Source organism: Morone saxatilis, unplaced genomic scaffold (assembly GCF_004916995.1).
Source record: "Morone saxatilis isolate NCDOM2014 unplaced genomic scaffold, NCSU_SB_2.0 Contig0, whole genome shotgun sequence".
NCBI lineage: Eukaryota > Metazoa > Chordata > Actinopteri > Moronidae > Morone > Morone saxatilis.
In genome coordinates, this window is record NW_023339650.1 from 6446550 (window position 1) to 6461711 (window position 15162).

The following is a 15162-nucleotide window of genomic DNA, read 5'->3' on the forward strand; positions in this document are numbered from 1 at the left end:
TATCCCGTATGTGTGTGTGTGTGTGTGTGTGTGTGTGTGTGTGTGTGTGTGTGTTTAAGTTAAATCAGGTTAACCTGAGTGGATGGAAGGACGCAGCATCTCCACTTTAACTCAGCCGCTCTGTGTTTTGATGGGGTCAACTGTCCACTGCTGTCCCGGTCACTCCAGCGCCCAGCTGACCCTAAAGCCCTCCCCATCTGACAGCCTGACACCAGCCGCCGCCACTGCACTCAAGTCTGAAGTTTACATGCAAAAAATAGGATTCAGAGAATGAGCAGCGAGGCTCTTTCCCCGCCAATCTGACAGCGTGTTAATTGCCTCATTTATAATCCCGGCTCATCAAAATGAATAATTGTTGTAATGCATACATCTACCACAAAGACCTTTGTTAAACTCCAGAATTATGCTAAACATGGTAATTAATTGAGTTTAATTTATTAGATCGTCGTTAGTGTATGCTGCCACTGGGCCTTTGTGTTTCCGTAGGTGAATGTTGTAGCTACGAGGGATGAGAGCCGAGCTGTCAAAACTGTTTCAAATGAGGGCCGCCGTTAGCTGCTCAACAAGTTACTGGAGGCCTCAACATCTTCTCTCACCAGCTGATGGGATTCCTCATTATGTAAAAATCCTTTTGTACAAATCACATCTCTTGTTTGTGAGCAGAATTTAATCAGTTCTAAACAAAGACAATGAATTCTGGTGGTGGAAAAGGTCCAGAATGTAAGATTTAGGGTGCTCTATTTGCGGAATATGGCAGAAAATAAAATAATTATTGGTATGTTTTTATTAGTGTATAATCACCTGAACATAGGAAGCGCTGTGTTTTCCTTACCTTACAGACAGAGCGGATCCTCTTCCACAGAGTCTGCCATGTTTCTACAGTAGCCCATTATGGACAAAATAAACACTGGCTCCTGATAGTTTTTTGTTTGTTTTCGTGGCCACAGTAGATGCTTGGAAGGGCGAAGTGTATTTAGTTGGTTGCAATCTGCAATTTCACCGCTAGATGTCACTGAATCCTACACACTCGTCCATTAACTGTACTTTTTCAAATGTAAAACCGACCATTTTATATTATAGTATTTCATAAATGTTGTTGTAAAAAGTGGCTTTTTCATGGCACTGTATAAGTGACATCTTAGAAAACTATTCTTTTTTACAGATTGTCCTTGATTAGATGGAAGGATTTTCACTGGTGTCAACATAAAGGGCCCCACTGTGCGCGTCCTCAGGAGTGTGAAGGATGCAGAGGAGGGTGCCAGGTCCACCAGTCTTCTGTAAGACAATGAAACAAAGAGTTAGTCATGTTGCCTCCTTGAGTCCTTGCACTCAGGAACAATCCAAGTAGACACCTTTTGCGACTAAAGGTTTTTTTGAACAAACAGACATTTTCTAATAACTTACTATACTACTCCAGCAAGCTCTGGTCAAGCTCATCCAACAGAAGCAGCCCGGGAGTGGCCTTTGGAAGGCAATGAGCCCACTGCATTCTGGTTGTAGGTTTTTTTTTTAGCTTTTTGAACACCACAGCCCTTTGTCTTTGTTATCTCTGGTCATTTTCAAGAAGATTTGTAATTTTCTACTGCATAAACAGCCCAGTTTATTTCCTTTTTTTCTCCCAGCTGTGAAATAACCCTTTAATGATAATGAACTGTAAAAGCAGTATCCACATTATTTTTTTGGATTGGCGACTATCATAACTTCTTGCCAGAAGCATTTTAGGCAAGAGTTTACATTTGTATTTATTCTTTCTCTTTTTCTTCTATTTTTTCAATTTATTTTTAGTCAGGTAGTTATGTTTAGCATTGTACTAACTTTTTTTCCATAGTTTATTTATTATTGTGACTTTACTTCTACCTAGAGCTGGTTAGTTTCAACTTAGTTTTAACTTTTTTTACAATAAAATAATTGAAAAATGTACTCCTCATATTCTTCTGGTTTTATGTTAATCCCTTCTCCTATAGGTCAATTTGGGGTGGTAACACAAACATACAGTTTTTATACAGTAGCAAAACATCTATGCTAAATGCAGCTACAGTTAGCCTGAAGCTTCTCTGCTGTGAAACTATTTATAAGTTGCACTCTTACTGTACCGATCTCACTCAGTTATGTTTACATACATCAGTCACTTATAATCATAAAACAGTTTTTACATTTTTATCTTTATTTTTATGAATTCTGTTCTGCGAATTCCCTTGCATTAAATGCACCAGTGTAGCTAACAGACCTTTAAGAAGAGAGCCGGCACATAATGCAACTGAAATGAGCAATTGATGCGTGAGCGTGGTTGCCACTGCAGACTAAATAGGGCAACAACATCATTATCCATCACAGTGAAGGTATAAAACTGTAATAAGGGAGTAGGGTGACCTCAGGCGGGGCTGAAACTCCTCGTAGTGGTGGTGTGGTGCCATCAACGGAGGTTGGGAAATAACTGCTGACGCCACCACATTCCCAGGAATGACAAATGGGAGCTGAATACATCTAGAGGTGCTTCAGGGGACACTGGGGAATGGGCACACTGCGAATGGCACGATTGCCAGTTGAGGTTAGGAGGGAAAGAGTGAGTCGAGCTCTCTCTTTGCTTTGCCTCTAAGACCCCAAAATAGAAGCTCTGCCTCCCACATCTCCATCATCCCGCTGCCACACGGGAGGAAATGGGGAAATAGGGGTATGTATACATAATATAAAGAACTCTATGGGTGCACTATGCTTTGAGCTACCGTATGGAAGTAAAGAGTAAACAAATATGGCTGCAGCTGTGTGTCAAGTAAGACACATCCACACATTTTATACAGCTATATTGTACTTAAAGCTTGGTTGATATTGTGTTAAAGATCAGCACATTATTTGTATTATCTTATTTTATGGTTCAGCTGTTCCTACCCAATAAAAGATATTCATGTATTTATGTGATATTGAACTATTATGTGACTTGCCCGGTAAATTAATTAATAACATTTCTTCATTATTTTTTGATTTCCATCAAACTTGGGGTGTAGCATGGATCAAGGAAGATCCCATACAATTTTAGAATGGATCCCAATCCCAGGCCGGATACACATATTATATTTCATATATATTTTGGCCTTGACTAAACATACAACAAAACATAAAAGCTGCCTCAAACATCACTGTGAAACAAGCACCTGCTGTACGTAAGACATAAGCAATCAGGGATGTGATTTTTCCAGAATAATCTGAAATTCCAGATTTGTGCAAACTGGTCATAATTAAAGTGAATGGTTGGCATATTTCTATAGAGGACTGGACTACTGGCCTTAGCAGAAGTCTGCGCTCTCAGAGTGCTTTTCTAGTCTATGTAAGGTTTTATGTAAGGTCTGTGACAATGATTATAATCAGCTTAAAAGGGTTAGGGTTTAAACAAAAAAGGTTTGCAAAGGCAGAGAACTGAGAAAAAGGCTGTAGAGACAGTACAGTGCTCCAGATTTGAACTCTCATGCACACTGTAAAGTGTAATTTCTATGCATTGAACAAACAGTCGAGATAAATAATGAATGTGAAGCGTTCCAGCAGCGCCTAAAATAAACTTATCTAGCATATAAACCAGATGCACTGGGGAATGTGTTGAGCTCGTGCATAACCATACATCCAACAAATATTCAAGCAGTTAACATGCCAAATTAGAAATGTGATAGTCATGTAGATATTGATATTTCAGGCAAATGGCATGGCGTATTGCCTGTCTGTAATAGTCGTATCAGCAGTGAAAATCCTGTAACACAAGGTTTATGATGCTGGAAAATCCTTCCAGTCCCACTTCAATAATACAAGGCATGATGAGCTGATGCAATTGGAACAGAGGGGCAATTGAAATGTAACCGAGACAATACGTTACCATACAGAGTGATAGTTTCGCTCATCTCCTCTGCCAAATTGGAGTGGATCAGTGTGAGCTCCAGTGTCCCGTATACAAACCACAGGGGAGGGACGAATTCCAGTATCTCCTGAATACGTGGAAGCAACCTATGTCGACTGTGTTGACATTTCCAGAGTCAGAAGGTCTAAAATTCTACCGAGTAGAAATCAGTTTCAGTTCATTTATCCAAAATGTCTCTTTATATTCTCCCTTAGGTTGCCTTAAAAGTTAGATAACACATTTCCCCATTGTTAAGTCACAGCCCATATATAGTCTGCATCGGTGTGTCCCAACAGAGCCTTGAGGCAATATCACTTTTATATTGAGGAAAATAATTTAAATATAGCACGCCATGTTTTTAAGGCAGGACATAGAAAATTCTAGGAGCCTTTATGTACATTTTGCAATAATTCAGTGTGACACATTTTGTACTTTTGGAAACTACTGTAACATTAATTTGTAATAATGTGTGAGCTTCAGTTAAACAGCATTAGCTGCTAAGGTCAAACTAGGACCTTTAACTGAAATTAGAAATTTTCAAATTCATGAATAAAAAAAGAACATGAATCATCACAATTCATCTGAAACAATGATGCAGAAGGTTTGGTTACTGTCTGTACAAACAACTATACTCAGATATCCCATGTCCTGGGTATTTATATTTGTATTGCAAACTCAATTGCTATAAACATGCCTGGCGACAGGATACCTTTTTAGATGGTTTTTATGAAAATGTTGTCTTTTTCTGTAAATTGCTGCAGCTTGTGCTACCACAAATTTGCCTCTTCAATATTCCTGGGACCAGCTGCCCTGCTTTTCCGGGTTGTCTCATCACATGACATATGGGCATGCGCAAAAATTATATACAAGTTGCAAATGTGCTAGGCCCGAATTTGTGCACACCATTTGAATCCTGTGCAGGACTGGCTCTCTCTCTCTCTCTCCTTTTTAAAAAAAATCTCAAATTATTCACTGAGAATAAGAGTGTGGAACATAGGGTGTCATCACACCCAAGTATTTATTTACAGACTGAACGCAGGCACAAGCTTAATATAACTGCTGCAAGTATCAACTATACATGTGACTCCTGTTAAAGATGCTTTTATCAAGCTTGTTTATTTCAGTGCATTTAGACTGATATTCATTTCAGCTGTACAGCGAGTTTGACACTGGTACCTGTTGACCTTGGAGGAAGGACTGGGTCTTTATGTACCCTCTCAAGAAAATAGGAGCAGAATGTGTTCAATATGTGCAAGTATATGTGGCTAAATACAACTTGGTGGAAGCCTTTCAGCAAATTAAAGGATTCATTTTTAACTATTTTATAATGCTGATTATTATTGCAGGCAATGTTTGTGTCGCCATCTGTTACCAGTGTGTGTGTGTGTGTGTTGCCCTACGCACACATTCTGTACAGCTTGCTTACAGCGTGTTTGTTTGTATATGTGAATATGTGAAGAAAAAGGCTGCGACAGAACTGCAGCTCTAAAAAAGTGCACTAGAATATGCCTTCATTTCAGTTGGAATAAATGCAATCACCTTGCACACGCTTCTGCTTCTGTGCATGTTGACATGACTTGGCATTTCTCACATTGCTACAGAGGACATAAGTTCTCTTGATTTAAAGCTCAATACATAACTATGCATGAGAATAAACCGAAGGCTAGAATAATGTAGCAGAAAACTGTAAAGAAAGATGCCAATAACAGCCAATACAGGAGTGTGTGTGTTTCTGAATGGGCGTGTGTGTGTTTTATGGTGATGAGCTGTCTGAGTGTGTTCCGTAGACAGCACCTCTGTGTTTATGCAGTGCTAATAGTCTCCAGGAAAACAGGGGGGAAAGAGTGCTGCTTGATATTTACACACAGCAGCCATACCGTCTGGCAATGATGATGGCTCCCTCATGGCCCCAAAAGACAGCAATAAACCTAGAGAAAGCACAAGCTAGACAGAGTGAGAAATAGACTGGCATATATGGAGTGCAGTCGAAGAAGTCAAAACATGGCAGGTTATATGAGATTCAGGGATTTGGAAAGGGAGATGGAGGGAAAGGTAGACAAATGACTGCAGTGCAAAACTGAAACAAGAAAAGTTCAGTCAGCTGAGTGGGTCATTTCATTTCAGTGGTCCTCGCTGGTGCTTTTGATGTTCTTTTACAACAAAGAAAATCAGCTTCTAAGAAGTGTGTGTGTGTGTGTGTGTGTGTGTGTGTGACACTGCATGTGGTGTTGCAGTTTAGAAGAACTGTTGCAAAAGCTTGTCCTCGTTAAAACTTTGAAGAAAATATTTAAGAGTTTTAAGTCATGTGCCATATTTAAAAGCTGTGTTTTCACACCATTTCAGTGCAAACACCTTTGCTTTAGTTTGACTTCTGACAGCATAACTTGTGAAGTTTCACAATAAAATGAAACAGATAAATATACAGTTAAGGACGGCTCAAACTCTGCACACAATGAAACATCAAGTTATTTTAGCACAATGTCTACCCAGCTTGTGGGCAGGCATATCTGCATATTGTACTTCTTAGTGACATTTGTTCAATCCTCTACATCAGAATCTATTACACTGGCACAGTTGAAGTATGTGCTTGGGGCCACAGTAAAGACTGTGCCAGGCACTCTCTGAATTGAACAACCTGACTATAACATCAATATCAGCCGCCCCTGCTCTTATGTTATCAGTGACAAGAGCTTCTCATTTCATCAGTCTCAACAACACAGAACTCAGTGAAAATCTTTGCTCATCTTCAAAATCCATTTCATATCAGAGAGGACTGCAGCAGTCCAGAAAGTTGGGCCCCAACATTCTCTCAGTGCTGTGAAGAAGGCTGATGTCACCCTCTCGCTGGCCATCTGTCACACTGGTGGTCCAACCTCAGCTGGAAGTGGACTGGTGGTGGATCCAGACTGGCCCGGCCAAGGCGAAGCCCGCCTGGTGGGTATTTAGTACAGCGTCTCTCTCCACCCCTGTAGTGCCAGCAGCAGCCCACACCACTCATCCTTTCAGTGTCCGAGCCTCAGTCTAGCTATAGCAACGGCAGGTAACCGGGCACCAGATGGCCGAGGAGACCACCACCCACACACCAGCACACACAAACACGCACAGACAGACAAGACCGGCACATGCATGATTTTTTACGAAGAAGCTACAGTAAGCATTAACATATGGTATGCGTCTTGTACACACTTGTACAACTGTTCTCTGCATGGTTTCACACACCCACAGTACTGTTAGCGTTCACCTTTTCTGCATCCATTTTAACCCGCTATATTTAGAAGTTTGGTTAACTTGGTTCGTTATTATCAGCATGATAACTGCAACAAGACCCACCGTTATCCCCACATTCATTCACACCTATTAGCCAATAAGCTAGTGAGAAACAGCACCCCACTGGCTGCAGGTTATTTAAGTCCTGTGGAGGGAACAGCAACAAAACACGACAGTAACACCACGGCAGCCATTTAATGAGCACTACTATACTTTGAGGACCAAGTCCTAATTTTAGCCAGGAAGTCACTTCTGGGCAAGCTGAGCTAACAGAGATGAGACTGACCATGATAAAAGCCATATTACACTCTTTTTGATTTCCTGGCAAGACTTGGGAACTGTAAGCAGTGTGCTCCTGTAGCTACTTCGCTGTTTGCACAGTGAAGACTTTAACATTAATAATTAATAATTTCAAGATTGTGGTTATTGCTTTCAAGTTTGAAAATGTCTGTTAAGTGGCATTATGGTCACCAATTGAAGAGTTTATTTATCTGAATATTTTATATTAAAACATTCAGTAACTCAAAACTAGTTGCTAAGTGATTCATCACACAATATCCTTCTGCAGTTGCTTATGGTATTTGTCCACTGATTGAATTATCACTCCAAATCCTAATGCATGAAATATATAACATAATATGGGCACATCTTAGTAATTAAAACTCAATTTTAAGCTGGTTGCATGGTTTATCTCATTTGCTTTAAAAAATGTAAAAAAAGTTTTATGTTGCTGTCAGGTTTGTTGTGGTAGAAGAAGTATTCAGGTCCTTTACTTCGATTAAAATGGCAACACCGTACGAGCAGGGTTTTAGTTTGAAATCTAAATGGTCCAATATGCAACTTCCACAAGTTTGACGTAAAAAAAACTTGAAGCCTCCAGTGCACACACTTAAGTTTTCAGTGAAGTAGGAGACATCTTGTGCATCGTAGTTAAACTAATGAAACAAACAAAAAGTTATTGTTTTTTTTTAGTGAGGGAGAAGGATTGGATGTCATTTGAATGATTTGTTTTTGCCAGGTAACCTGAATATTTTGTGGCAATTGCAAAAGTCGCTCAAATCCTCCACACTGCCCATTTTCCTGCTTCTAACAGCATCAACTCCTAGGAAAAAATGTTTCACTATATCCCACCCACTGACAGGAGCCATGATAACTAGATAATCAGTGTTATTCACTTCACCAGTCAGTGCTTATAATGTTATGGCTGACTTAAGCAAATAGTTTCATCCCACCACTGAAGGGTAAAATTAACCTAAACCTGCTTGTCAACAGGCTCAACAGATCCCATCACTTAACCTCTGTACGCCAAATATAAATCAGACGGATTGATGTTAATGTGGAAACAGAAACATATGTGTTTTTCTATTGTTTTTTAGTGAATAGTCAGGAAGTTGTGGCACATTTGAATAATTAAACACTGGGTGTAACACAGATTTCTTCCGTTGACAATCTGCTAGAATAACACAACACATTAGAAGAAGCAATGTATATCTTTATTATGTGCTATGTACATATTTTACAGTATAATACAGCAACAATACACAGTAATGCTACACAGTTGAGATTGCACAGTTATAGAGTTAGGCCACAGCGGTCGGGTACCGTGGTTATGAGACAGAACATCAAGTGTACGGTAAGTACAGCATACATCTTTGGCTTCATAGGGATAACAAAACATGGGCACAGTGAATGCAACCAGAGAGGGGGGGTTACAATGATTTCTTGGCTCGAGATTGGATTATTTTTTTTTGCCCCAGAAAGTAGTATATTATGTAATGTAAAGTATTATATGACATATTTTTTTCATGTATGGGTGACCATTATGTTTCTGTTCAGGTTACTACAGAAGTGTCCTTGTGTGTTGGTTGAGGAGATTGTATCCTATAACCCCTGCTGGGCTAAGACTTGCCCGGTCCTGAATCCTGTCAAAATGCATTTCCACACGTACATGGCATGTGCCTACGCATAAGTACATAATCTGTGCACACACTGTATGTGAGGAGACGACAGTGGTGGGAGCCAATTCTAATTCATTCTCTAATTGGCATCATTTCCCCCAGTCAATTAATTTGTGGTAAAATTAAACTAGTCCTCATTTTGCTGGGGTTGTTTAGAGAGAGTGAGACCGCCTCTCTCCCTCCTCTCTCCCTCCTCTCTCCCTCCTCTCCTGATAATACTGAATCTTCCATTCTCCTCCCGCCAACATACAGCAGTTACAGCCTACAGAGCATCGGGGTGAGGGACAGAATACAGAGAGAAAGCGAGAATACAGAGATTGGATGAAAGATAGATGGGGAAAGGGAGAGAGAGAGAGAGACGGGAAGTGACAAGGTGAGGTAGAGCGAGAGAGAGGGGAGCCGACAGAGAGATGGATGCAGCAGGGTCGCTGAGGTGAGGAGATGGTGTAATGATTAGATCACAGATACCCTTGAGCCTTCCTCCCGTCCCTCCCGCGCACAAAAAATCTGGTAGCGCACTCGGAAGAGGAGGAAGGGCCTGCAGTTGTAAATGGCCCCGCTGTCAGAGTTCATCTGGGCGTAGGGGGAGTGCGGGAGTGGATTACCGGAGTCTGCGATTAAGGAAGCCTACTCTGCCTTCCTCACTTCTCCCGAGACGGGAGAGAGGCTGGTGCTGGATCGCATTTGTGCTGCTGCCGCACCAAAGATTTCCTAAAGATGTTATGAATTTAATGTTTGGCTGTTCAGAGACTTCAGATGTTTCAGGAAGCAGGCGGGGAGGAGAAACATCATCTCTACTGGACATGAAGTTCCTGGAATATCAATACCTTTGAAAGAGTCTGGGAATTTGATAACAGCTGATAGAAATATATGTTTTCGAGTCTACCTGCATGTTCACTTCTTTAGAAAACCTACATTTTGTGTATTTTTGATTTGGTTTTGTCCTATTTCCCTCTCCCTCACAGCAGTAGTCTGAGGCTGGTGTTAATTGCTCCCTTAAATATTGTTCACCTCCTAATCAGATGATGTCATCTCCAAACTTTAGCAAGTTGAAGGTGACTGCTCGGAGAGGAAGAGATGTGTTTAGGATGCTTCCATCTAGTGGTCACTTAATGACACTGTTGATAATACAAGAATTGGAAAAAGGGAGATGTCATGCAACAATGCATTATTATGACCCTTTTGGACACATTTCTTCAGTGCAGTAGTTAAACAATATGACTGATGAAAAAAAACTTTTGTCATACATATCATAATAGCCTGGAGTGGCAGGGCTGGCAGGGGACTGTGAGTGATTTTCAAACATAATGGCTCCATTAAGCGCACATAAAAGCATATCTTTACAATAAATTCTTACTTAGATTCACAAAATAGATTTGTGACACAATACCCACTTGCATCGACACAATGAAGGCGTGACGGAATGGCGATGGCTCCGAATGGAAGCAGTGCTCTCAGGGCTTATACCACTAGTGAGACACGACACCTTTCTTGATCTTACCAAGTGGTTAAATTTCGATATCCGCTGTGAAAGTTGTGACTTTATTTAATGTCTGATTCAATATTCCAAGTGTTCATCGCCTAAATTGCAATCTACAGAATCTTGCCTCTCACCAATGTGTGTTTCAGTGACAGATATTGTATTGTATGTACATGTTACATAAATGGTTTCCTTTAACAGAAAAGAGATGGATGGTTTTTAAAATGTCATGCGTAGGTGTGTGTAAGTGTGTGAAAGTCTGTATTTGAGGAGTGAGGAGGAACATAAGAAATATAGCCAGAGAACAACTTCAAACTGAAGATATAAAAGGACTAATTCGAAGTAAAGTTCCTTATAACAATGCATGAATGACATTTGGATAGCTGTGTGACTGGACAATTGATAAGACCAGTGAGTTTGCCTTCCGTATGCCCACTGTGTGAACAGAAATCACCAACTATAAATTAAATAAAACTGGCAATATGTACATATTTTCAACAAACAAGTACAGTTTGTAGCTTGTTTTACAGCACAAGAGAATCAACATCCCGGCTGACATTAAAACGTCGCTGCACAAAGCCAAATGCTGGGGAGGCTTTGGCCACCTCCAGACGTAACTTGATCACTACTTTGGATTTGTGTACACTGCAGTCTTATTCTGTCTGTGACTATATAGTGGAGTATGTTGTGCAGCGTGTTTTGGCGTAAAGGTATTTATTCCCTCAAATGTGGGAAAATCCTCTTTCACTGTGGATTAAGGAGACAGTGTGCATAATGTATACAGGGGGTGAGCGTGGAACACACAAAAGGATGGGGGGTGAGGGGGAGGACAGTTAGCAGGAAGGTATAAGCAGTGGGAAAAGGTTTCTGAAAGCTGATATCAGTACTTTTGGATTGATGTGTTAAAACATACCTAAATACCTTTTTTTTGATTTGATGTTTTTCTTTCCAAAACAAATATGCCACATTGTCTAGTGTTTCTGCACAAACTGTATTCTTGATTGGAAATATCTCAAAAATAGCAGTTATACTGGAAGACACTTACACCAAGGAAGATGATAAAAAATTTTGATGCATCATCTGGTGAAAATGTTGCACAAGTACACATCTGGGTAGATGGCATCCCATTGCTCAATTTTGCAAGAATGCAATCAATCAAACTGCATCATATCTGTAGCTGAGGAAACTAAAAAAGAATTTCAGGACATGCTGAAAAAAAGCAAAGAGAGTGACACAGAAAAAGAGACGAAAGTTGGGCTGCGTTTGTGTCTCATTATGTCAGGGTACAGGTGGCTTCTTGGCAGTGTGGCTTGTTCGCCGACAAGCCGCTAATGCCGCCAATAAGATAAACCCTTGGCGAATGTGCTCCTGTCGACAGAGCTGACACCGATAAGAGCACAGGATCTAACGGCCAAGACAACTAAAAAACATGAGAGGCCAGGGTTGAGATAAAGAATGTAGGAGGTGGGAGGAAAATAGGAACAACAGCGATCAATTGCTGGCACTGTGCAGCGATGCTATCCGACGCCATCCCTCTCTTACATCTCCTGTAAGAGTGTGTGTGTGTGTGTGTGATCATAATCTGAAGGGGAGGAGAGGTGGGTGATGTGCGTGCGTGCGTGCGTGCGTGTGTGTGTGTGTGTGTGAATCTGGGTCATCAAGTCATCAATAACCACCTGCATTAGTGGAAGAAACACACAGGCAAGGTCAAAACTGACTGAAATCCCTTCTGAGTCAGAAGGGGATGAAAGGAAAGGAAAAACTTTACAGTGTGGGTCTTTTCCAGTTCAGATGACTCTATTCCCACAGGGGTTGGTTGAGGATGGATGCTTGGATGGATGGACGGATGGATGGATGAGTGCATGAATGGAAGAGTGGCATTTGAGTATCTACTTTTGACAGATTTGCGACGGCCGACTTGGCAAGCAGAAACAGGTGGGAGTTGGGGGGCTGCAGCTGGCTGGGGCGGCGAGAGAAAGGGAGCGAAGGGTGAATCATGGATGGATAGACGAAGTTAGGGAGGGAGAAGGGAGTGTCTGGCGAGGGCTCGTGCCCCGCTGACAGGCAAGCTGCTAGTTGGTGGAGTCACTTAACCACACAGAGTCAACCAGAAATGATGGGGCCATCTTTGTATCTGCAACGTACTGTAGCCCTCTTCTCTCCCAAAGGCCTCTGGGATGGTCGTAGGCAACAGGACTCCATCGAGGAGAGTGAAGCTGTCTGATTTGCTCTGAAAAGTAACACTGGAGCAAGCAGCGCTGCAGAAGCTCAGTGTCTTTGTTACTGTTGTGTTCTCAGTTTGCTTACTCCACTGCTGCCGGTCTTCCTTTATTTTACTCTTCTTCCCATGTTGGACCTTTCACTCCTCACCCTCCTCTACGTACGTGGATGGGAACCAGCCGACCTGAGGAGGGAGAAAGGGGAATAAGTTATCACACAGGAGTTGACTGACATACAGCATCAGTTGTAGTTTATTGTGTACATCCCATCTCTTTGCTTTTTCTACTTTAGATGGTGTTTTCCTACATCCACCAGCAGCCCACAGTGAAGAGCTGTACAGTGTATTTGTGTGTAGGAGAGATTTTCTCATTAGAAGAAAGAAAAAAGAAAAAAATAGAAAAAAATATGTATATTTTACATGCTACCTTGCAACTGTTGGTAATACTAAAGGCATCACAATGGTGCAACTAAAACATAATTTAGCCATTTTATTTATGCAGAAGTCAATTTCTAGCTAATGTTTGTTTAAATTATTACATCAGTCCCTCCAGGATTTCACAGGCTTTTTTGGGATTGTTACAGCCTAAATCCCTGATTTCATGGCAGCTCTTCTGTGAATGTTTCTATGAATGTTGCAATGTTTTTAGGCATTTTTGCAATGAAATTGTGGGAGAACGTGAAAATTGCAAAAATAGTTGCCATTTTTTGTTGTTGGTACAATTCAATAAAAAACTTGTTCCAGTGAGAATAAAATCACTAGCAGTTTGGTGACATATGGCTTACATTTGCATCTCTCATTTATCCCAAAGCATCGTGCCTGAGCTGAAAAAAATCTTTAATAAGATGGATTAAATGTTACACAAAGTTCAGTCATTCCGGTTTTTAATGACTGTTTGTACGACAAGCTTACTGACAGTTGTTTTGTATCATTGGAAAAGTTTTAACTGCTGGACAGAAATTAAGAAACTAAAGATATTAAAACATAAAACACTCAACATTACTGCAAACATATTCCAATTTGAGTTTCTTTTGGATAGCAGATATCTTGCACCAGTATCTTTTCTTTTGACCACTTTGGTTGTAGTGGTAGAGAGTGTTTCTCAATTGACTGATTCAGCCAGCTCTTTTCCAGCCAGCAGCACCGATTGTTGCTACTGGTTAAAGGCTCTAAAGAGAGTCTAACAGCTCTCTACAGACTCTATATACAGTGTTTAGTTTTCACCAAAGCAGCATTAACACACAAACATCCGGCCGAGTAAAAGAGAAACACTTCTTCATTTACAACAGCTGTTCACAAAACACACTCACAGCACAGACACATTACTGATGGCTGCAGCGCACACACACGCACAGGCTGAATTTGTTACTCAGTCTAACACTCTTTGCAAAGCTTAAATGCAGTGCATGTGAGTGGGAGTCAATACATATATTTCCCTGCATTTAGAACCATGATTCTCTCAGCACTGCATGCCTGATTATAAAGCACTTTCGGTAGTGGATGGGAACATTTATGCATTTAAGATATAGAAGCGCGGCAAATGAGCTCTTCCAAGTGGTAAAACAGAAACGATGGAAAGGTGTACATGACTGACTCAAGATAAAACAGATTCAACGGAATAGTCCCTTCCAGGTACCTGTAGACAAGAAAATTTGCCAAATCTTTCTTCTCCAAAAAGCCAATTTTCAGCACTAAAATTGGATTTAAGAATTCAACAGCCAGAATGAAGAAACAAAACTGGTTTCTAAGTAAACACAGCTAATGGAAGTTCTGAAACTTTACTGTCTCTATTAAATATTAGTGAATGAACAAAAATGAATGAAAAAGGGTGCTGACTTTTTAAGAAATTGGATAACCTGGAAGCCAATACCAGCCCTCAGAAAAGATTATTTTCTCTATTTGGATTTGGTGATGGCAGGCTGTGTTTTATTAGCATCTTAAGGCTGACACTTACCCTGCCGTTAACCTCGCCCCTCCACCAGCCGTTGGCTCCTGACTTTGTGTAGATCTTCACCACGTCACCCTCCTGCAGCGAGAGCTCTCGGGTGTCACGTGAGCTGAAGTCGTACCGAGCTATCGCCACACCAATCACTTTCGGAGTTAACACTAGAAGGAGAGAGAAAGAGATGCGGGTGTAAATATATTAAATTTAGTTCATCCAACGCTCAAGAAAATGGGTCAAAAAAACATTTAAAAACCTCAGTATTGTCAACACATACATACATGCGCACACACACACACACACACACACAGATGGAAATGGGTGATTTTTCTTTTTTCACACAGCCAGAAAAACCTGGGGTCTCAAGATCTTTCCCCTCTCCCTTTTTCTTTTATTCTCATGAAATGTAAGAACATG

General features: G+C 40.8%; 1 protein-coding gene across 1 annotated transcript in view; it reads right to left on the reverse strand.

Annotated features, from left to right (window-relative positions):
- Positions 1-8633: 8633 nt before the first annotated feature.
- LOC118321941 (guanine nucleotide exchange factor VAV3) overlaps positions 8634-15162 on the reverse strand; it is a gene marked incomplete in the record, with an annotated part of 89966 nt that continues 83437 nt past the window's right edge. Inside the window, 2 exon segments of the mRNA XM_035653517.1 lie at positions 8634-12989; positions 14758-14909. Coding sequence (XP_035509410.1) covers positions 12945-12989; positions 14758-14909 — 197 coding nt within the window.